The 24,578-nt window shown below is 40.8% G+C and overlaps 1 protein-coding gene and 1 long non-coding RNA gene across 7 annotated transcripts in view; both read right to left on the reverse strand.

The window, feature by feature from the left end:
- The window catches only part of LOC136009440 (uncharacterized), a 48,603-nt gene extending 42,216 nt beyond the window's left edge, over positions 1–6,387 (reverse strand). Inside the window, exon 1 of the long non-coding RNA XR_010610565.1 lies at positions 6,324–6,387. This is a non-coding gene — a long non-coding RNA (uncharacterized LOC136009440). The remainder of the gene's footprint in view (positions 1–6,323) is intronic.
- A 2,986-nt stretch (positions 6,388–9,373) lies between these two features.
- The window catches only part of CYRIB (CYFIP related Rac1 interactor B), a 102,199-nt gene continuing 86,994 nt past the window's right edge, over positions 9,374–24,578 (reverse strand). For all 6 annotated transcript variants that reach the window (XM_065668953.1, XM_065668958.1, XM_065668952.1 and 3 more), the window contains 9 exons: positions 19,738–19,859; positions 17,978–18,083; positions 16,819–16,955; positions 16,098–16,175; positions 15,883–15,999; positions 14,716–14,795; positions 13,618–13,744; positions 12,792–12,862; positions 9,374–10,180 (listed from right to left, as the gene is read on the reverse strand). In XM_065668953.1, coding sequence (XP_065525025.1) covers positions 10,117–10,180; positions 12,792–12,862; positions 13,618–13,744; positions 14,716–14,795; positions 15,883–15,999; positions 16,098–16,175; positions 16,819–16,955; positions 17,978–18,083; positions 19,738–19,859 — 902 coding nt within the window. In that variant the 3' untranslated portion in view covers positions 9,374–10,116. The remainder of the gene's footprint in view (positions 10,181–12,791; positions 12,863–13,617; positions 13,745–14,715; positions 14,796–15,882; positions 16,000–16,097; positions 16,176–16,818; positions 16,956–17,977; positions 18,084–19,737; positions 19,860–24,578) is intronic.

Genomic DNA, 24,578 nt, shown 5'->3' on the forward strand with positions numbered 1-24,578 from the left:
GCTCCATCAGGAGAGGCCAGGTCTGTGCAGCACGATTCAGGGTTGCCATCAACACAGAGTTATCAGGGTGGAAAATGATCTCAAATTGCAGTGTCAAAGCCTACGGTTGTGCTTTTTTGCTCCTGCTGCAATAAGTGACACAAAACGGAAAGCCTATATATAGGAAAACTTTGCCGTTTCCGGCAATTTCCCCAAACTCTCACCATTCTTTATTTGGTCATTCTCAGATCACTGCTCTCAGCATGCAGCAGGAACATGGGATGAAGATGAGAGATAACAAAACCCTGGCGAGACTCCAGCCATGATCGGACATTTCAATGAGTAACGAGCACGACCAGAGGCACAGGAAGAAATATTTACAGTTATTTTAAAGCAAAGCCTCGGGAAAGATGTCAACTCTCCCGATCCGAGGCACTGGCTAACCTCTAATTACAAAGCAAACGGGAGAAATGGAAACTTTTCCGAGGTAAGGCATCACCTAACTGCTTGTCGCAGGGTTTCATGGAACACCCTCGGTCTGCCCCGCTCTGGTCAATGTCAAAACCCTGCGCTAGAAGGGTTGTAGGTCTGAGTGAGTTTAGCAGCTCCTAAATTCCTAGAAAAGCAATTGTAACTTATACTTTGCTTGCTGCAAACGTTTGATTTTCAGAATTACAGAAACATGTTATTATATAAAATCAGATGTTTTGTTACAGGGAAAACATTACCATAGCTACCTTCCTGGTTATCCCCAGGAGCTGCGGTTATTAGTTTGTCCATTATGAACATCTGGGTTTTATTTGTATAATATATATGTTATAAATACGTGTACATGCACATAAATTAGGCATTGCAAACTATTTGTTACAGTGTTTTTCTAGTGTATGAGAAAGCTAGAATGGGAAATCAGTTTCCCACCATAGGAGACTCAAGCTCAAACACTTTTACAGATAAACTCTATCCAGAAAACAAGCAAAGACCCTAGCACTTACTGATACACAATACGATTTATTCAGTTCACTGAAACTCCTATTATTATGTGCAGCCTGCTTGACATCTCTGTCCTCCACATAGTGCTGGATCCATTCATTGTTTCTTTCTTTGGGAAATGTATTTTCACCACCTATTTTGTAATGGCCAAAGCAACAGCTCTTCAGCCTTGACTGAGTCCTTTAACACAAACATCTCTCATGACACACACAGCTACATGTACCCTCCCTTCTGCTTTCAGTCAGCTGAGGCAGAAACATGCAGTGGTTTGTTGTGGAAGCAGCTGGGTTTGTCTTATACAAAGAAGGGCCAAGAGATGCTTCTTACAGCCAGGAATGCTGATGGTGGTCCTCAGCTTCACAAGAACATTTCACTTCCTGCCCAAATGTGTTTTCTTCTGCTGCACCAGGTCACCAAGTGAATTTAATGGTCAACCCTGCACCTCTGCCCATCAATACCCTGGAGAAGGTGTAAGTTAAGGAATGCAGCTGGGAAGCAGTGCACTGGGCAGGAGCCAGAACAGATGTGGTGGGGCAGCCAGCACCACACCAGTGACACATGGCAACATCTTGGGCTGAGTGAGAGCCACCTACGTGCTAGAGGTCGGGCCAGATTTACTTCATATCCATAATACCACCAAGGGTGAGTCTGTTCTTGCTGCAGAGAGGAGATACACAAATACCCAACCACTTGGGTCAGGTGGTGCCAATACAGGGAGCAGGCAAGGCTCAGCAGAGCTGCTCGCTCAGTGTGCCTCTTCAGGCTCCTTTTGGGGCCCTGCCAAGCCACGGCTGCACTGGAGGAAAACAGGAGCAGACGGGTTGGTTTGGGATCTGCCCAGCCCATGGACTCAATCAAAGCATGGAAAGCACAAGCCCTCCAAGCCAGACCAGGCATTGCCATGACCAACAGATGAGAGGATACAAGAGCAACACCATCAAACATCAACGATGCCAGCATGAAGAGCTACTACCTCCAAACCAGGGGTGAAGCCTGCTGGGGCTGTGCGCATCCACTCAAGAGCAGACACACTGGGGGCAATGGTCTGTCTTTGGTACAGACCATGCAAAATGACTTGCATTTACTGCAGTGCCTGTGGGACTTGGCAAGTTCAGTAACACCAATCCTGGGCAGTCTGTTTGGCACAGCTCCTGATGGTGCAAACCCCTCCATGAACATTCAAATGATTTCCTTTCCTCCCAGGCGAGGTGGCACCTCACGGTCAGCAGTGTTAATAGACACTGATGGGACGGGAAGCAACATTTGCTCCAAGATCTGATACGTGATTATCTTCCAATGATGCTGCTAAAGAGTTACCAGCCCTTTCTCCTGGCTTGAATCCAAAGCCCATGTCTGAAACCTGAGGTTCAACAAGCGCTGATGAGGAACGGGCATTTCACAGAATCACAGAATCCCAAGGGTTGGAAGGGACCTAAAAAGATCATCTAGTCCAACCCCCCTGCAAGAGCAGGGTAACCTACAGTACATCACACAGGAACTTGTCCAGGCGGGCCTTGAATTTCTGGCAACAGGCTGTAGGTTAGAAGAGGTGACAGGACTACTGAGATGCTGAATCACTCCTGAAGAAAGATTCTGCCTCCAGATGCAATTTGCTCAGCATCCTCAGAAACTCCGGCAATACGAGTTTGCCTGCTTTCCCCATTTACAGCCCACCCTGTGCTTGTCAGCATATACATTATCCTCGCACAAAAATCACCTTAAAAAGTGTATCCCGAATCTCATCAGTGACTCTGTGACACGGACACCGTTTGGGCACCTTGATGCTCACGCATTGCTTGCTGTATCAAAGCAGCAGGCTGCATGAGGGTGGTGCTCAGCGAGCCCGCTACCCACTGCCGCTCCTCCAGCACAGCCCCAGCCCCAGCGCAGCGCTCGCTCCGGGCAGCCCTCCTCCATCTCCAACGCCTTCTGCAGAGGAAGCGGCGCAGACTGACCAAATTCCGATCCCCTTACACAGCCCCTCGGAGCCGCTCCCCGGGTGGCTCGAGCAGCCTTGGCCGCTTGCTCAGACCCAAAAACGCAGCAAGGATCCAGAGAGCCAAACTGCTCCTTTACAAGGGAAATCGAGTGTGGGATATTTCCTAGCCTTGGGCTAATGGGACCCCAGAAATGTCTCTGCATTGGATGGAGCCTCAAGCTGCGTCTGTTGTTATTGATACTATTAAAAATAAAGAAATAAAACGAAAGCAAAAGATTTGGGAGAGAATGCAGCCAAAGTCCCAGCTGAGCTGAGTTGGGGGGGGGGGGAGGGAGATGCAGCAGTAAGTAATCACTGCAGTGCACAATATCAGCACCTCCCTTACCTGCAACAAAGGGCTATTGTAAAATCACAGCATTTACAGTAGTGATGCAGCAGGCTATTTAAAAGATAAACACGCACACAGATGCACAGAGCGCTCTTCACAGCAATAGCTGTAAATGCTGATCTAGGTTCAGAGCACAGAAATTTCCCATAGTCTGATCTCCGGCGCCCCCAGACTCCCGAAGCAATCTATCCCCAGCAGATGGGCTGGGCTTGGTTCTCTCCTCAGATCTGTCTTTTAAGGGTTTCCAGACCTAAGCCTCGGATGAGCCATCTCAGCGCCGGGGAGCTGCTTGGGGCTGCAGAGGTCAGGGCTCAGACACGAAGAGTAGGTGTGAGTCCAGAGCGTGGGAAGGGGCCGGGAGTCTACTGAGCTCTGAGCAGACATTGGGCTGCATGAAAGCAGAAGCTGCTGCCCCTACACACAGCATCACCCCAAAGCCTCGCTGACCAGAGGCAGCTATCTCTGCTCGAGTTTAAGGGACACACGCACTGAAGATGATGCTGCCTCGAGGCTGAAGGTCCTTCAAAGTGACTGACTGAAACCCTACTGCTCTGCTCTACCTAAGCAGGAGCTTCCACTGTCACACAGACCTGAACAGCACCCTCCATAACCAACCCCACCTGGTAAAAACTAATTAAAATGTTTAATAAGCTTTTGATTAACAGCATATTTCAGAATTCTTTAGAGACCTGCAGATGAGCAGAGGCGCAACTGCGAGATCTAGGGCTTTTCCATTTTGAAACTGAGCTCCCTCTTGTAAACGCAATTACATTGAGATATCAATTGCTCCTCATTTGCGGAGCTTGAAGCAAGTTGTGTTAATGTGTCGAAATGAGGGGAGAAATAAAGAGAGCAATGGATCAGCGAGTCTTTGAAGGGAAAAGTAATACTGCAGTAATTGATAGAAGGGAGAGTTGGTGGGTGGGACAGGCGCTCTCAAAGAACAGTGGCGCTCAGCCAGTGAATACGGCTCAATTGAGAAGAGCATCACTGCCATCTTCAGGACAGCCGGGATCTCTTCCCTGCTATGTAGCAGAAGCTTCCCCCGGAGCGTATTTTGGTTTATGCAATACAAAACAAAGCATTTTCTGCAACTCTGTCCAAAGTTAAACTCTTAGTTATTATTGATGCTCTGCAAAATGATGGTTCGGTCCAGTGCCTGCCAGCTTCTGAAATCTGGCATCTCAAACTGCCCACAGGAACATTTCATAAGCAGCATTTCCAGGGCAAACTTCAGTTTAAGATGGAAACGACCCGTCTGTCACTTCAGCCTGTTTCAGCACAATAACATTTCCTGATGGACACCTCTTGCCCTTTATTCAGTCCAGCTGAAGTGTCCTCAAGAAGCCACCCTCTTCCACTTCTCTTTCAAGATGTTTACATGAGTGTAAGAGATGCGTTAGGAAACTCCTCATGACATCAGCCAGCTTTCTTTCCGAGGCATGAAATCCTCATTCAAGCCAGAACGCAGTCAATCAGCTGGTAGACGCAGAAAACACCTCTGGCCTGCGTCTCAAAGCAGCATTTCACTCTCAGGCACAAGCCATTTCAAAGATGCAGTGTCGAATGTAGGGTGTGCCACTTTAAAAACAACAGTAAGGATGCTGCATATGATAAAGGCAATTGTTTAAAAGCTAGCAAAATGCACAGTTAAGACTTCTACATTACTTAAGCTCAAGTCTTTCAGCCAATGCTCTCCTACTCTGCTTTTAACTACACCAATGCTGATCAGGGGTCACATAGCTGGTTATGGGGACATCAGTTTTACAGTGCAACACCTCCCTCCACCCCGCAATCAGCCACGTCTCCTGGGCCCCTTCACATGATGGGTGTTTCCAGCCACATGGGATGAGCTGGATGAGTGCACATCTGCCTTTCCCAAGCCTGGACACCGGCCCATCATTTGGCCAATGTTCGAGCATCACTTTGACACAATAGGCACATGTGAAATCACGCAATGCAGGAAAATGGGGAGCCAGGATAAAATAAGCAGCTATGTTCCTTCCTTCCCTGCATCCAAGGAAAAGATGGGCCACAGACCAGGCCAGACACATGCTCTTGCCAGGCCAGCTCTGGCTTGGGGTTATCTCAGACTCCCATGACTACAGAGGCCACTCCTCTGCCTCAGTCAGTTCATGGTGCACATAATTACCAGCAAGGAAGCAAAGCCATGATAGACATACAGATGTCATCTGCATCAGAAGCTCTCCATGCTTCTGCAGACAGGGACATCACCAATACACCCTGAATGATGAGGAAAGGAAGAACACAGAGATACACCTCCAGAGATACTGGGATCAAAAGCGATTTGCCACCACCAACCAGGAACTGCATGGCAGGAGATAGGAGAAGGCACTCTCCAGTGTCCCTCTTCACCATCACAGTCACTTATAATTCCTCACCTCATTTATCGGACACTTCTGCCCTCTACAGCAATGTGTTGGCCTACGGATAAGGCTGAAGTGTGAGCCGAGAACACAGGTCCCCAGGGCAGGAGCCTGCAGGAGGTAGAAGACTGCTGCAGGTCACAGCAGACCGCAAATACACCACCTGAATTCCTCCTGTTGCACAAACTGAGGACTCTGGAGGCATCCTAGGCCCTGTCTTCAATTATTCCTAATCATAGCAGCACATGGAAGGTAACAGCAGCAACACATTCTGTGTAAATCAGATGGATGTTTTCCGTAAGGAAAATGGTCTTTTGTGAAGCTGCAACTGTGAGATGCAGATACATGGCTGAGCAGGGCAGCCAAGGAAAGGCTGCAAGTATGCACAGCCCCTGAGTTCCCAGACCATTCACACATGAGCACAACCTCAGTAAGAATGCTCATAGCACACCAAGTCTGTGTAACTTGCTACCAGCCTACCATTCACCCAAGCATCTGGTGGTGGAATAATTACAGCACTTACACACACCCACTGCACACCACTGCAGCTGCAACCAAGAGGGACCAGGAGACTGCTCAGATACAAGAGACAGGGTCAGATCATATTTGATCACCAGGTACAGCCCTTCTGGTGTCCTACCTTTGACAGATGCGATGAGCCTGTCCAGGCACCCTTGTATCATCACAGCAATAGAAGAGAAGGATGAGACCAACCTGAAAGGTGCATTACACTGAAGGGGGGCGGGGAGGCAAGGGGGAAGCAAAGCACTGCTGCAGATCCAGGGCACTGAGCTGGATGCAATCACCTAATGTTTAACTATCCCATGTGATCTTGTTCATTACAAAACTCATATGCAAATTGACAGCATGAACTTTATACTGGGATTGCTTCAGTCCTTGCTTCACTGCCCCTGGATGGACAGAGAGCTGCTGCTATCCATCAGCCAGCAAACGTTACACCGGGAAAAGGAGGGAATAAACTTTGCTAGGGGAGTAGAAACCAGAAGAAAGAGCACAAGTGAACATCCTGGCAACTCGGAGCTAGCTATTTTGATAAAATATCCTGCTTCACAAAGAGGCATTTCTCAGCATTTTAAGAAACAAGTAACCTCATCACCACAGGCTCCTGCCTCAAGCAGGACTTGTTAGTGTCCAGTAAACATCACAGCGAGCTTCCACAGAGACACACTTTTGAAATGCCACAACTAACGACAAACTCAGTGACTGCACAAACCACCCCTTGTTATTTACATTTATTTTACAGGTCTGTCTTTTCAGAAACAAAACCCCAACATTAAGTTTAGAAAATCTGAAGGAAGAGGAGCATCCTAGTTCAGCAAAAGCCTAAAGAGTCCCTGCTGTGAAGACATGCTGGCATTGGATTTGTGAGCCAGGAGAAAGCAGCTAGAGGATGGGGCATCCAGAAGGAGATGTTTACCCAGGAACACTCCAAGTCCACATGCAACAAGCCATTTCAGGATCTCTCTCTCTAGTCCTGCTTCAGCCATAACAATGACTAGGAAATAAGCAACCCCTGATGTTGTTTATAGTTGGAGTAGATTGGAGCAGGAAAGGATACTTTTTTAGGACAGACATTCCCATAATTTGTGCCCTTTATATGGGAAATGTTAAGAACCAAATCAACATCACACAAGCAGGCTGGTACTGAAGAACTACAGAAAAAAACTTAGTGTGGGCTTGTAGGGTGGCCCACACTACCCACAGATAACAAATAAAACAGAGAGGGAGAAGACTACAGAGTAGGTTTGCAAGGAACAAGTACCAAAGCTCACGCAGTGGACACGCAGCAGTTTCAGCTCAGAAACGCTAACAGCTGATGCCTGGTGCACTGAAGGCCCGTCGTTGGCTCTTGGAAAGCTCACAAGCAGGGAAGCTTGCGGAGCTGTGGCCAGCCAACTCACAGGCACGCCAGCTCTAATCTCCTTCCCCAGCTGCGTACACAGAAACTGCAGAACACAAATGCCGGAGGAAAAAAAATAAGGGAAAGCTCCAATTATTCTCAGACCACAAGAACAGTGATGTTTAAAAGCAAAGATGTTGGCAGGGCAGCAGAAAGGAAGAGCTGTCCAAAACAGTCAACTGCAGAAATCCCGTGTTGTTTTAGTCAGCAGCCATTGAGGCAAGACAAAGAAGAAATTTGCTGTACGGTTACTTCTGTTGTAACAGCACCCAGGCTGGGTTTGCTGTTTCTAAGTGTTTTCTAACAAGACTTGGAATAAAAACAGTCAAATACCTAAGTTCTCCTTAAAAGCTAATCTCTGTAAATTAGGTTTCCTTTAGAAAGCTTTACTTCCTTGGACAAAAGTATTATTTTGCCCCTCCTGTGGTTATTATTTGATACCTGTACTCACATTAACAAAGCTGAGAGAAAACTGGGTTTTCCTCCTATAGGTAATGAACTCAGGAGGACAGTTACCCTTCGGATACCTGCAAAATGGTTGGGCGTACACAGTTTGTAACAGTCATAATTCTGGGAAAGATTTAAGAAAGCAATAAAATCAAGTTTTGTCCTTTCTCAGCTGGATTCAACTGTGATGCTGCTAAAAGGATTGGAGAGGGGTATCATGTCAGGGCAAGTGTTTTATCCCTGCAGCCAGCATAGCACGTGGTTTGCTTTCTCCATAGCAGGGACCTCTCTTAAGCCTCTTTGGCAGGAAATAAAAGTGTCACCCTGCCTAACCAAGCAGGAGGTGCAAGCACCAGCAATGCACACACTTGTACTGTCTCTGAACTCTTCCTCAAGTGGCATGATATAAAATTTTGCAGAATTATTTCCAAAACCAACCAGAAGATAACAAAGGAGAATCTGTCCTGATGGTGCAGAAAGGGTGTCCTCACGAAATCCAGCACAGTCATGCTGCTTTCTTATATCTGGATCTAGCGTGCCATGAGAAGTACAATCCATTACATGTCCAGCAAATAAAGCTGAGGGTGTTTACGCTTCCCTGAAGGTTTCAAATCTTTCCAGAACGCTGACAACTCATTTCAGGCATAAGCACAACAGCACCACACACATGCGGTGCACCAGTGTTTGCCCACTGAAGCAAAACTTCTTTCCCACAGATGTTTTTTTAGTAATTCTCAATTCTTGTTTTCCTGCCTTCAATTCTTCCCCTTCTCAAAAAGCTTTGTTTTCTTCACCAAACTATCAAAGCTTAACATGTGTTGTGACAAAATACTAGCCAAACAGGAAACATCATTAGGATGCTAAGATTATTCAGATTTTGCACACAGCTCATAATACCTAGATCCACCAGAGCATACACCAGTACAGAGTAAGGGACATTCCTCTCCTCATCGCTGGTATTGAAGGAGCCAAATCGACATCCTAACCTGGAACTTCATTTCTGATGACTCTACTGACATGTCAATGTGAGTAGCCCAGATCATGGTTCTTCAGCAACATCCACCAGCATCCACATGGATTGCACAGAAGTTCTTCTCCCAAAGCCTGTACAAATAACACTTGTGGGGACAGGAAAGCAGCACAGAGCAGAGAGCCAGAACCCTGAAACACACCAGGCTTACATCAGTGGGTTAGACTAGAGGTTACTGGTAATGAAACAGCAGAATTTTCACTATATAAAATTTATAAATTTATTATTTTTTTGTAAAAATCCAAAGAGCACGAAGACATCTCACTCAAAATACTGGTAAATCAAACCACACTTAGAAAAATGAAAGCTGATTTTATTATCTTATCCACAGCCAATCATTTGACATGAACATGCATACGTAATTTTGCTACGCACACACCACAGTTTAACGTTAGTTATTAAAGGTTAAACATACAACATACATCCTTACAAAAATGAGTCAAAATGCAAACGTAACTTTTCAACAAAACAAGTTTTTACTTATTTAAAAAAACCTTTGTGTTGGGTACCATTTTGTACAAACACAGTTAATTTAAACAAATCTGCTCTTAGTTTCCTCATGGTTGCACATGAAAATAAGCTGCAATAGAAAATGAAGTCATCGAGGGATTTTTAAATAGCAGAAGTAGGCAGTCTCGCCATGCAGAAGAAGCAATATTAAATATTAGTTTTTTCAAAAAAAGAAAAAAAACCCACAAGTTTAAAAATATTTAGTTCAAGTCACAAATCTTTCCCCAGTACAGAGAAAATCCAAATGCAACGCATAATTAGCTGCCACTTAGGATGGCTATTCAGGAAAGCAGAAATACTTCCCAGAATTGATAATTTTCATTGATTTGGCACAGAAAAGAAGTCTGAGCTTACTTAAGAACAAGAAAGTGATTAAAAAAAAAAAAAAAGGTAAACAGGAAGAGAGAAAATAAAAAGCAAGGATGAATGAGAGAGTAGTTGCAATCACTAAAAAAAACAACTCTGTGCATCTCAGTCATTGCAGAATACTGTCTGTCTACAGCAGGTGCGAATTCCAGGTAACTGTTATTGCAACATGGATTTAATTTGCTTGGAGGTAGTCTCATCATTCAAATGCTTTGTTGTGTACCTAAACACAGGAAGAAAAATCAAGTTGAGAAAAGCACAGATGCTATTTTACTTTGGCTTAACAACTATACAATTTCTTTATGGCTCAACTTGAACGTAATAGAGTAAATCCACTCACCATTACCACGTACACAGCTTGGATATCCTGATCAGAAAGTGCTATTAATCAATCCAAACTATAAACCAAGGGGAGTTAAAATAAGCCTAAGATGGATCTCTGCTTTTGTGCTCACAGGCCATTTGGTAGTAAATGTTACCACTTGTGCCAGCTAATTATCAGTAAGACTTCAACTCTGAGGTCTGTGTCCGTAGGAGACATCTTCAAATAAAACACAGCTTCACAAAGTTTTCTTCAAAACTGAAGTGACCAAACCTTTCCAGATCCCTCAATGAGAATAGATGGAATTGGTTTTCAGCCTAACTTCCTGTTCAGCTAAGTAACCGTGCTGCCAAACTAAGGGGTATACATGTGTTCGTTCTAACCCCTTCCCCCTTCCAAATTCTCTATTACAAGAGAACATTTTTACATCACTACAAAGAACCTGGTCATCTCTTATTTTAAAAGAAAGTACTGTGTATCTCCAGTGCTGACCTCTTTGTATGACTGTTTTCCCTGCTCTTCCTTCCCTAACTGTAATCTAAAAGCAAGTAAAAACTTATTCTGTAATTTAAATTAAAATAGTACTTTCATTATTGTCCATAACTGCAGTGATCTTTGTTGTTCACTTGAAGAATGGTCTTCTGTTCTGGAAATTAGTATCAATATAGATTTCAGTCTTTTTTGGACATTTATGCTTTCCACAAACAAGAGGCCTAAGGTTTTCTACAATTCAGAAAAGTTACTGCACTTGGTATTCTGCCCATGTGAAAAAGCTGAACATGATTACAGCACTTATATTAATTTCAAATTATGAACAGCTGATCTCCCTCCAAAATCCACACCACCTTCCATTTGCTGTTAAGACACATAATCTATCTCTTGAGAAAACATGAGAACTTCTAACACTTCTCCAGACTCAAAAGACTTCAATTTGGACTTAATTTCTCATGACATCACCTTGAATGTGTTTTCACCATGCTCACACACAGCAGCTCACCTCTGCATCTCTTCCTAATAACTCCAAATGTGATTAAAAGAAAGATTCAATATCCTACCCAAACAAGTAATTCAGACAAGTGAAACCAGGATTGTTGAAATACGTAACGTATGAAATGGGTTGGTGTGGTGGAATGACAGCACACACTGAACTGACATGAATAACCACAAAATAACACACAACGAAGGGAGAAGCTGAACTACACTTTCCATGTACTTTAATAGTGTCAACCATGATGCGGAAAACCAGGGTACCAGTAAAGGTGGGTGTTCATCTGCAGCTGCAACCACAATAAATCGGTCAGAAAACAAATGCTAATACAGCATTTTCTCTCTGGAAGCTTGTGGTTTTACTCATCACCATTCCAAAGACTGATCACATACAGGAGGTTCGGAGATGAATAACAAAATGATTTCAGCATGGAAATACTCACATGACATCTCAAATTAAGCCCAGATTTATATTATTTTAGCTAATAATCTGGAAAAAAAAAACTTTGCAAGTGAAACCACTTAGAGTACAGTTAATTCTTACCACATCTTAACACAAAAGGAAAAACGAAATCAATGCTGTTTTTCTTCTATGTAGTGAAACCAAGTACAACTCTACACTTTCAGAGGAGACAAACGAAAGCTTCCACATTTGAAAGTAGTGCATGAATAACAATACCCAGGTGCAGTTAACTGTTACCAAAATAAAACGATACTTTTTCAAGAAAGGACAAGAATGAAGAGCATGTTACCAACTACAGGTACAGCTTTATGACCCAAATCATCATTTTTTAGGTTTCTACATGAAATTACTAACTTTTCTTTATCTCTCCAATTAACGTGGCAAATTAGCTATTTTACAGTAAAAACATTGAGGGTTTTACCTTAAGTACCTCCCTATAAGTATCTTGTGAAAGGAATGATTTCTAGTTACATACAAAAAAACTACCTGCCTTGCATATTTGAAGCTATGTGTGAAACAGAACACGTGAAACTACCCTTATAGTCTACTACTAATAAATAAAATCATTAAGCTATGGCTAAACTACACAGAGTGGAGGATATGGCCAATGCAAAATAATCCAGCCATTTCTTTGGTAAGCTGGCACAAGTCACTGTGCACATGCTGCAGTTCTCATTCACTTGTTTGGTTGTCCAGTCAGCCGATGTGATCACAGTTAACCTCTAGTCTTCTTTTAGTATGCATTACATTTTGTCATCAGCTTTAACTTCAGGTATAATGCCTAGCCTCTCTTACCTCTACAGACTCAATCAACGTGCAGTTAAAGTACACAAAAAGTTATCTTAGAGTTAACAACTTCAAGTTTACAGCTTAGCTTTTAAGACACAGCAGCTTCTTCATTCACCCCTTCCTCAAGACACACTGGATGAGAAGCCTGCAATAACCATATTCACCTTTTACCTGTAACCCTGAGTGAATAGCTTGCTGCTGAAGGAAATGCCCTGGAAGTTATGAAGTTAAGAAACGTCATGTAAAAGATTTCAAATAAAAGAATAAGAGTACCTGAGAGCATTTAGAAGGCCTTCTACACTGTTAGGAGGCTGGTCTTTAAGAACTTTGATGCATCCTTTCATCTAGAGATAAAAAATTATAATAAAAAATTCTAAGCTGTCAGAAGTGGTTTATATTTAGTTTGTCAAAGAAAAAAGTAAGTATTTAAAACTTACAGCAAAGACATTTTCTTGCTATTAAGAAAGGAATTACGCTTTCAGTATTACATTTTCTTATGACAGGATGGCTTAGCTACTTATCTTCAGACAATGCAATTTTGATGTCAAGCTCTGTTTTAATGACCTTAAAAAAAGGAACTGTAAACAAACATCTTTGTTTATCATAAATCCATTAAAAACAACTGCATTCAGCCAGTGAAATAATGACAAACTGTAGCTAACACAATGGGATAATTTAAAACCACCATGAAGCGGCATTCAGTAACACCATGTATTCCATAGACTTGCAGTCAAACAACAGCAGAAAGTTGAAGACTTGAATGCTGGTGGATGGTGAACTAGCTTTTTACCATACAGTGGGGAAAAAGCTAGATGCCATTGTTATTTCCAGTCATTCTGATTTGTATCTTTCAACACAACCACTGTCTACTAGTATTGAAAGATGCTATCCAAATTTCATCAAACCAGATTTTTCATGACCTAACAACAATCATTTGTATGTCTGAAGGCTTAGCTTTATTTCTCACTACTTATGCATATGGTTTGCTAACAGCTACCACCATCCAAAATGTGTATCTGCTAATAGAACTTGGAGGACAGAAAAGGAGCCTAGACACAATTTAAGTACTCAAAAGATTATTTAGTAACAAGAAACTTACATCAATTTTTGAAGTTTTGGCAAACGCGCCCACCGGATGCACATGGTCATAGAGTATGATGACACCCACCATTACCCTCAGACAGAATGATACTGTTTCCTCGTTTGTAAACCTGCTTCTATATTCACTGCAATTTAAAAACACAACATTGTTATCCGTGACACACAAAAGCACACACTAATAATGCTCAAAGTAGGATTAAAGAAAAAATCCTGCTATAAATCCTCACAGGAAAAAAATCCCAAAAAAACAATCCAAATAAAAATCCACCATCCACCAAGCCCACAGCTTTCCCTTTCAATAACCTGCCTACAAGCCACACCACTGCTTAACAAGCTCTGTAAATTAATACAGATTCTCAAACTAAAAAAAAATAAATTAAACCAATACATACTAACTTTGCTTTCAGTGCTTCCTACACTTTTCCCTTCCATCCTCTAATACACATGCAATCCTGATTTCTGACTCAGGTTAAGAAAAGCTCTTAATGTGCTTCAAAACAGATGTACTGTGTTTTTTGGACAGAAGCTTATTTAATTTTACCAATGGGAAACTATTTAGAACTCAGAAGAAACAGATAAAACAGCCCAAAGTTTAGTTTGACTTCTTGTGCATACCCCCAGTGCCTCTCAAATTCACAGCAGACAACAGACTGCTTTCATGCCTATCAGTTGTCTCATAATTCCCCAGGCAGGGGCACTGTCATTTTGTTCCACCCATCAGCCAAGCCAGCTTGCAAGACGTACCATCCAATGCATTGCCCATAACCTCTCTTTCAGGAGGCCCTAGGCAGTCATGCTAAAATAGTGTATTTCCCTGAATTATACATGAGAAAGCCATTTATAAAGAGTGCCAAGAGGTTGTATAGCTTTTATAGCCATTCTGGTTTTAAATATTAATATGTCCAGAAAAGTAGACCGCATGATTTGCATGGCTAGCAAAATGAGACAAGTTAGTTTCATGTCTTGGTAGACAACTAAGTTGGTAAAAAGAAAGCATCTAATTACCCCAACTGTATTTCTTTCACCTTCTGCATCACAATTTGTGTCTCACATACAGAGATAATTCATAGACAATACAAACTCAGTTTATACTCACGGGGTTTCCAGCATGACCCTGCACACACTAGCCATGGTGCTTAAGCAATCTGTAGTATTCTCTATTGGTAAATTTTTATTCTGCAGAAGAAGATAAGAAAATAAAGTTTCTACTTCAATTACTGTGAAATACTACACTACAAAACCTATACCAAATCAGTGATCTGCTGGCATGGCAAATGGAGAGGAATTAAAAACATCAACACAGCTGGGTAGGTCAGGTAGTGTTGCACTGATTTGTGACAATATTACAATATAGATTAGCAACTTACAGCGCAAAGCCTACCATATATACACCATTGATACTACTGACTTTTGGAAAGTTTCAAAGGAATTATCTAACTTGCTCATTAAAGACAGAAATTTCTATGGCCAATTCTGCTGCAATGGTAAGACTTAACATTGTTACAGACAAACATTGCAAAGAAATGTAAAATAAGAGGTGATTTTTTCTCAAGGCATTTCAAGTGGAAAGCCAAACTCAGGAAAAATATTAGAAGACAAATGTATCTTTGTATTAATAATGTAATGTACATGTTATTTTATTAAGAAATAGTGTGGATCTTTGTCATGTAAGACAAAAATCACAGTTATCAGAAGACAAGCGCAATACTTGTAATAACTAGATTTTACCACTTTGTATAGGTAGTTAAGGATAAAGAGGGATGTGTTAACATGCCAGGAAAGTTTTGTACTTCAGGCTCCTTCCCTCTTCTTCAATAATGTAAATATACTTGACTTTACACAGCTAAAACAGAAGTGTGTTGGGAAGGAGAAAGGGAAGCTATGTTTCAATTCCTATTTCAAACCCAGAGAATCAAGCCATTTCCTCTTCAATTTTCTGAAGTTTCTCCTCTAAATCACCACCGAACTGCAGGCAACATAACTCTTCCCACCTTCCTCCTCAAAGATAACTATTGCTGCCAATGTTGTTATGCTGCTATCTGTTCATTTTTTGCAACATATCTAACAAGGTGGCTGGCTGAACTTACCCTAACCTCTACGGCATCTGTGAAAGATACTTTATGTATTTTGAGGCTCTAAACCCAAAAGTTTGATTTCTAGATGCCAGATTAAGTCTGGTAGAGGAGTTCTTATGTTCCAAAGTTACGTCTGGCCCTGCAGTGCTTTGATGTACACTATCCAAGCCATAAATTTATACTCTTACCTCTGACACAAACTTTGTTGTAGCATCACTTAAGGTTTTCAACATTGGCGTTGCTTCAGCGTAAAATAAAGACATTCTGTTTGCCAACTCATTATTTACTTCATTCTCTCCCTCTGCCTGTAAAAGGGAAGGAAAGAAGAATTTATTTGTTCTGTACATGAAAAAGGTAGGTGGCAATATAAGATTACACTTAGTCTCTTCCAAGGGTTACCTACTGGAACATTGTTAATCCTCATACGGCTCAGAGTTCTTCTATAGTAGCTGAAATCATTCTGTATAGCAGGATTTGTCATCTATATAGATATAAAAGCAAAAGAATTTTGACATGGTCAAGAAAAATATAAGGGTAAGTTTTCATAAAATACAATACTGAGAATAAGAAAAAAGTCACCCTTCTGAGCTAAAAAGCCTTGGGACATGTTGGGAAGTGGTACGTAGAACATGAAGCTTTCTGGCTAAATTCTCTGATTTTTCAGAACCAGTTCTAACAAGAACAAGAAAAGCAGCAGCCTCCTAAAGAGGAGTCTGAAATTAGTAGGTTGGGAAAAAAAAAAAAAAGGCTATGCTGTTTGCACTTCTAGGATAAGACCAGAAAATGAAGATCATTTCAACTTAGTTCTTTGCACATAAGCAGGAAAATAGCTTGACTATGGGTGTGGCTATACTAAGAGCAGCAGCATTATCCCAAGAGATATGCCAAATTTGGGTGAAGAAACATGATTAATATGAACTGAACTATAACAAGTGCCTGAAGCTGATGCTATTTCATCAGCTTTCCAGTTTGATCTAACTCTAGGTCATGCGAACGAGCCGAGCACAGTAAATATCTGAGCATCTACTGCATGCTCTATCTAGAACAGAACACAACCCAGAATGCTTCAGTAGACTCATTTTCCTTTTGCCAGCTTTTGTGCTTGCAAAATGACAAGTTCCTACCTTGAGCTCATCAAACCGGAGTGTGAAGTGAAGAATTTCTGCAAACTGCTTAGCAAGAGCCTGCTCTCGCTCCAGGTGTTGCGTTGGTGAGTATGGAGTGCTTGTCAGAGCTCCCAGCAGACCTCGCAATCCTGCCTCTTAAGTGAGAGGAAAACATTTGGCAATATACAACTGCACCTACTTTTTGTCTCTACTGATAGATATTCTGCATTCTAGGCTTAAATTATACATCTGCCAAAATACCTGGCAATTAATAAAGGGCCTTGCTGAATTGTTTCTATGTGCCACTGTTGCCATATTTACTTAGGAACTGCTGTAAAGACAAGGTCTAACCAGCACTGACAGCCATGAAAAAGCTTGTTTAAAAGTTTTAGTTGAGCTTTATCTGCAATATTTGTGTAAAACAGTTCAATAACCTGTGTTAGCGGATTACAGCCTTTAAGATAACACAGAATTCAAGAGGTACATACCCATCAGCAGAAGTAACGGTTAAGATAAATTTATAATCCAATTTCCTGCTCATCATCTTGAGAAAAACACTTTACCTCCTTAACAAAGTGGAACCTGCCTGCAAAAACCTTCCGTTTTTTATAAGCTATGCTAATAACTGTCACAAAGTTTTTGGGGAGAAAAAATCAAGTCTAATGGGTTTTATCAATTTAGACAGAACATCAGTCAAGTTGGTTTTGTAAGGGTCATGAAGCACCACCTTTAGTATTGCACCTGCAGGAACCAAGATCAGGCATTTCCACAGACCAAATTATTTGTGGGGTTTCTGGGGAAATAACAGTCACTTTTAAGTACTCTTTGGTACCAGAAAGATTAACAGAATTAATTCCCAATGAATTAGTCTACTAATTTTCAAAACAATCAGCTGGTTAGTGCTTTTCAGAATTACTAAAGCAGCAGAGGAAGAGGATGACAAGTATGCCCCCATTCTCCTTCTCAGGTATCCGCCTAAACCAGTTTGCTTTCCCATGCAAGAAGGCAGCACACAGATATATGATCCAATCCAGCGTACGAAAGAATATATGCAATATTTGCTTTTATCTGCTAACAAGGGCTTGCCCTAGATGTCATCACATCTGAATATGTCAAATGTACTACTAAACGAAGACACAACCCCCCACCACCCCAAAGTTAATACCATTCCACCTACCTAGTCTTTGAGAAAATTCATAGAATTTCTTTAGCTTGCCTACTAGTGGTACAACTGCACCCCATGCCTTCTCTTGCAACTTCTCATCACTGGGATGCTGTATTGCCTTTGAATTAGAAAAAGAAGAAGAGAAAGTATGCTGAGATTAGGAATAACTGATACAGTACCATGAAAAAAGAAAAAGAGAAATACTTATACAGGACAATTGAAGAGCTAGGAATTGAAAATTCTACCTACTGAGAAGTTTCCAAGTTGAGACACAAGCCTGTACTAACACATGTCTTTTCCAAAAAGCTCTAAATACTTGTGTTGAAAGTAAGTATCCTGAATAGAAAAACAACTTGGAGAGAGGATAAAGAAACCGTTACAAATAAAGTTACTCAAGTAAGAAAATGTACATAAGCAGACCTGGCTTATTAAAATCAACAACTTTACTGGGATACCTCTAAGCAAAAAAGTTTAGTGATCAAAACCTCATCCTAATGTTGGTGTCCATCGCCAATTTCTGAATTTACAAAGAAAAAAAACCCCTGTGAAATTCAGGCTAAATATTACAGGAGGAACATTTAAGCGTAATCAACAACATGAAGCACCACCAATACACGGTGTACACCAGAGCTTGGAGGTATGTATGTATAGACCTTATCTTTACTGTGAACTTCCCAAATTCTTAAATTCAATGTCTCCAGGTTACTGAAATTAAATACTTAGCAACTGAAAATTACTAAGAAAGCAGAAATAAAAATGCTCATAACTCTTCTGATGCATCTTCACAGTCAAGTACTCAAATCCAAAATCTGTTTCAGTCAACCCCAGCCTGTGAGCCTTAGCACACTCTCTCTGGTCCCTAGAACATTTCCTTCTTGTGATTCTACCTCCTCTCAGGAGCATCCCTCGTCCTTCTTGGCTGGAGTTGCAGGCTTCTTCCCTGATCCTGCAGCCTTTTCTTTGAAGATCAAGCAAGCTATCTCCCCTCCTAAGGGTTTTATGTGACACAGCTACCCTTCTTAAACCTACCTTACAAATTCAACAGGGGGAAAAACTCATGGTACTTTAACTAAAGCTGAATGGCTATGAGTATTTCAAATTCATCTGGAGTAAGCAGAGACTCCTCCTACCTAACAGTATTTCTGAAAGTGTGTTACAGTGGGTCACTCCTCACTTTAGGAGAAAAGCAGCCTCCACTACCACATCTGAGGAAGAAGGAAAATAGGTTGGAAAGTATTTATCCTACCCTTTGTCAAAGGCAAAGGAGAAATGTCATGGCATGACATGCTGTACAGAAACTTTACTTCTCTTCCAAGTATCTACTTTAGTAAATAAAAGCCAATTCAAGAGAATTCTGATGAGATGTCTTTTGTGTAAAGATTACCACACATCGGACCTCTCCAATTAGCATACAAAAAGATGTTGACACTACTCAATACTGCACTGCAGTCACTCCAGGCTCTTTCCAAACTCACGACTAACTCAAGAGCTGATGTGGGAATATAAAGAAAAATCAATAGCAACAATTCCATAAAAAGTCTGAGAAGCATCATTTGCTATTACTTATGTGCATTAATATTATTGAAACAAGCGACATCTGTTTCACTGTTAAAAAGGAACATTCCAGAGCAGAAATTCAAGACAGCAATTTTAATAAACAACATGCTCTGCCAAAACAGCTCCTGCAAGCAAAGTTAAAATCCAGCAGTATTTGGTTAGGATCAGACAATGAACAACCACAGGTTGTACACAATCATAACACTCTAGCTCACCTCTCGTATTTCATGGCCAGCTCCTCTATATGACTGCAAGTCTTCCAGTATTCCTTCTGCATCCTTTAACACTACATTCACCTGATTATAAATTTCCTTTTCAGATTCTGTAGGTTGGGCATCTAAACAGTAGAACATATTAAATATATATATATAACAACAATATGGAATTCAATAGGCACACCATCACCTATGGGGCAAATTCTTTATGCAGCAACTCATCAAGAATTTTTATTCTCAGAAGAGCTACTAGGATGTACGAGGAACTCCAAGAAAGTAATGGTATTCATTTTAGTAGCCTTTTAGCTTCATTCAGCATCCCCGAAATCCACCTGGAAACTATCCTTCCTGACTGATTTAGAACTGAGTTACGAGAAGGAATCATGGCAAATTGTCTTTATGGCTACGACATAAATCTCACCTTGGAGTGCAGTACAAGCTCTGTGAAAGAGACTCAGGAAGGCACTCAAAGACACACTCACTGCAGATATTACAGGAGGTGCCATGCTTACTGTTATCTAGAAACACTGCATCAGATTATTTTCCATCTTCCCTGCTTCCCCTTTTACTGGCTGGGAAAGGACCTACTCTTTTACTTCTAAATATATTTAATTCTCAAAACGTATTCTTTAACTGCATTATTGCAAAATCAGAGCTGACAACAAGAAGATCTCATGTAAAACTGTTCTGGTGTTAGTTTTCTATCCTCCCTCGTTAAGAACACACGCTGCGTCTCAGTTTTTCTGTAACTAGAGACTTTTCAGAAGTGTATTTGATCAACATTTTGAAAAGCTACACACACGTTTACTGAAGTGTGATTCAGTGAGAAGTATGTTTTGAGAAGAATCAGTACAAGGCTTTAAGTTCCAAAAATAATCACCTTGTACAAATATCTCAGACCTGGTTTAACTGATATGAGATCAATTTCTCTTTTAAAATCCTGATGGCAGCTATAAAGGCGAGGTCCTTTTAGACTGATATGGAAAAAAATTAGTGAATGAAGCTGCTGCTGAAGCAACTATAAAAATACACTTCTCTGTTTATGTGGGCAAAACATGTTATGAAATGAATATCAAATATATTAAACTAGTATTTTTAATTCCAAAAGTCAGGGTATTAACAACAGATTCTTTCTTACTGGGACAAATAAAAGCAATCTATGGACAATATTTCCGCTTTGTGACTTTGTGCAATTTGAAGAGTCTGGAAAATGTCTTTTTTAAAGTGCTTTTTCCATGACCAATATAACTCCCTCTAGCAGGGATGGAAGTTACATACTTACATTAAAAGCAAAATAAATTAAAAATCACAGCATCCTAAGTGTTACACAGTAGGAAAAAAAAGAACATTAGAAAACAAATTATGCTAGAGGAAAGCAAGTTCCACATGCATTGCCTGTCTGGATGTTGCTGTAATTTTTGCATAACACTTATTACTTTTATGGTTTAATGCATAGAGAGCGGGCATTATTAGCAAATATGCCTATATATAGACCTTGCAACAGTTTAACTATGGTATTTTGAGAACCATCAAGAATTAGCAGAGGTAAAAAAAACTGGTCACTCCTTTAAAAACCAGAAGTATAAGAGCACCACATTGATTAGGCATCGAGTAAAAGTGGCCAGTGCTTTTCAGATCATCACAAAGGTCACATTTATAATTTTGAAAGCTGCTGAAGACTGCTGTAAGAAATGAAGACAAAAAAAATGAGGGAGAAGAGCAGACAGGTAAGCACCAGTTGACTGGCAGCAGTTCATGCACAAACATGAAATGCTATAGTGAAATACAGACTAAACCGTGAAGCTCTATAGCATTCCAGATTGTGTTATTAAATAATGCAATCAAGACTTGCCACTTGGATCGTCTCACACTGAGCACATCTCTTGCCTATTTAATTTTTCATGTCATTTTTTCTTTACCCTCTCTAGCAAGGAGAGTTCATTTTTCAACATGGGGTGGGGGGAGACACAGCAGAAGGGCTTGTGAGAACTCCTCATTTCAAAACCCACCAACAAGCAGAACAGATGCAGTACTATGAACTTCCAAGCTCAGAAATGAAAAATCACCTTCCAGATACAAATTAAGCGGTCTTCACTGAGCAGCTGGCTATGCAAGTCAGCATCCTCAACACCTCTGTTAGTCTGTTTCACTTACGATAGAATCAGTGGACTACTATAATTCACTTCCCTAAAATGCTCCAGAAAACCTAAACTGATTATTTATACTTAGTTTGCTGGGGTGGTGGCCTTGGGGGTTCTTTGCTTGTCTTGATTATGACCAACTTCTAAATATATACTTCCAAATATATATTATATACTAGGTGTATGCATACACCTAGTCCTCTCCAGCAGAAGTAATCTGTAAACCTGGCTTGTCCCAGCTAAGCTCCTCTCCCATCTGTAATTCTCTTGTACCTAGAAAAGAGCTCCAATTTAAGAAATAATCCTAAATTCTTTCTATATTAACATCACAAATGTACCGTGCAGCCATCAGGATAGATCTAAAAGGCACAATACGGAAAATGTTCAAGCCCTAGCCCTGGCTGACTCAAAGCAATTAACTTATCTGCTTCTCAGTGCTGGTTAGGGCACTCTATTCTGAAAGCCTATCACAGGTAGAGAAAGAGGGAAAGCTTCCTCCTTCTAAGCACTGCTGTAATGTTGAATAGATGGAGGTAGCATTCCCCTATATCAGCATGTACCTGCTATGGGTACAGATCAGCTATGGGACTATCATTTGCGAATCTCTGATTGTGGAACTCATTTTCCTCGATGTGGAGTGCACAGTGCAGGAAAAGGAGTTGTGCGTCTGGAGTTAGTCTTGACAGCTAAGAAAAAAGCAACCTGCAACACCAGGATGAAGAGCAGCATGAAGGAGGGGTTTCTCTCTTCCCCTTCCAAGGACATAACTTCCTGCTACAACTTTATGAAAAGGCTTTGCCTTTACCAAGCACTGTTTCCCATAGAAAGAATAACACAGTCAGCACAGCTCACTGACATGTTCTGAGGTTTGATATTTGTTGCCAAGGGAGCTGACACAGGGTAACTTTCCCATTTTAATCCAATTGTTAGAAAAGTGAAGACTGAGGTCTCTCAAGCAAATGGGGAGTTCATCTCTAAATTGAGTTTAACCAGAACTAGATGCAATATACAGTTAGAATTCAGAAAGCTCACACAATAACGTATTAAAGACAAAAGAGGAGACTTGAAACAATATACAAACGTTGTTATGTGAACTAAATGCTATGGAAGTATGACAACATATTGCATGCAGGGAACACACACATTTAGTGACTATTTCAAAACATATTTGGCTAGCCTACAGAATTAGTAGCGAGAGAGATTTGGGGTTAAAAGTTTATACTGCACAGCAAACACTATTAAACTGAGATGTTTCCCAGGGAAGAACACATCAAGTCATCTGAAACTGGCTGGGACAAAAACTCACAAGCAAGGGAGAGAAAAATCCCAGACTGCTGGAGATGAAACCATTTATTCATCTCTATCATTACTATGGAGAATGCTATTCTCTGCGGCTCCTCTGAAACCCAGACAAGTTCTTTGGAGGTAATGCAGAATACCTGAAGCACTAGCTTGAGATCACCATCTGCAACCAAAAGTACTCTGCATTTTAGCTCCTATTGAAATCAGTAAATTTGGAAACGATTTGCACTGTGACAATAATGACACCAAAACACTGAGCTCTGACTTTCCCACATTGTAGGTGGCTGGTTTATGTTAACAATAGTGTCTTTACAAAGCTATGCCTTTTCCTCCGCTCATGTTAAAGTGGCACTGCAAAGACTTTAGTAGAACACTTAAGCCAACTATTTGTGTCAAATGGGTAAGGAGAATGACCAAAGAAAACATAAGCTTAACCAGTGTTAAGGCAAGGAAAAGCCAACAGCCCATTATATAGTTTACTGCAGCATTTTTTGCATGCATTCTGACACTCAGTTACACAAATCATTAGAATCTAACACCAAGATAAGTATCTTGGAAAAAAATTAATAAGTATCCTAGAAGCCAGTTAAAAACCTTTCTAAATTTGGAGTTTGTATCCCTCCCTATAAAGCTTTGTGACACTAGATTTTTAGCTCTTTATTGTATTGTGCAAGAAACCTGCACCTAGCCTGCTCTCTCCAGAAATATATATGGATTTAAGAACAAAAGACTTCAAAACTGTATTATTGGGCCAGGCAAAACATAGAACTGGCAAATTTGTTTTTAATACAGAGCTTACTTGCTCTTCCACATAAAAACACAACGTTCAATATCACAAGATTAAGTGCCAAGTCTTGAAGAAAGATCTTGACTGTGTCAAAGCCAAGATCCTGTCAAGGCAAGCTATCTGAAACAGAGTAGAAAGAAGCATGGATACACAGTATAGCAGCAGAAACAAACGCAGGACAGGGTCCAAAATGAATAAAGAACAGTCTAACAACTCAGCCATAATATAAGTAACTTGATTTGACTGCGTATGTAAACATTTCACATCAGCAACCTGCTTACTCTCATGCCAAATCTTGTTCATGCTCAAAACATGCACTTTAAAACAAAATTGATAGCTAAAGAACTGATTTTTAATAGCAATTTTTATCACAATTGATTTCAGAATTATGCCTTGAATTAAATTCAGTCCAGGTAACTTGAATTTAATTTAATCCAATTAAATAGTATTTGCAGATTAAGCTGGAGCTTCACAACTCCAGCATTATCCCATGTAAGTTCTTCCCAATTCACTATGTCTTGCCTATTCTGATGAGAGATTTGAAGTAGTCTTAAACAGTTTTGAATACAGCCCTTGATTATCTTCCCTTTCTGAAGAATTCCTATCATTAT

This window comes from Lathamus discolor, chromosome 2 (assembly GCF_037157495.1).
Source record: "Lathamus discolor isolate bLatDis1 chromosome 2, bLatDis1.hap1, whole genome shotgun sequence".
Taxonomy (NCBI): Eukaryota; Metazoa; Chordata; class Aves; order Psittaciformes; family Psittacidae; genus Lathamus; species Lathamus discolor.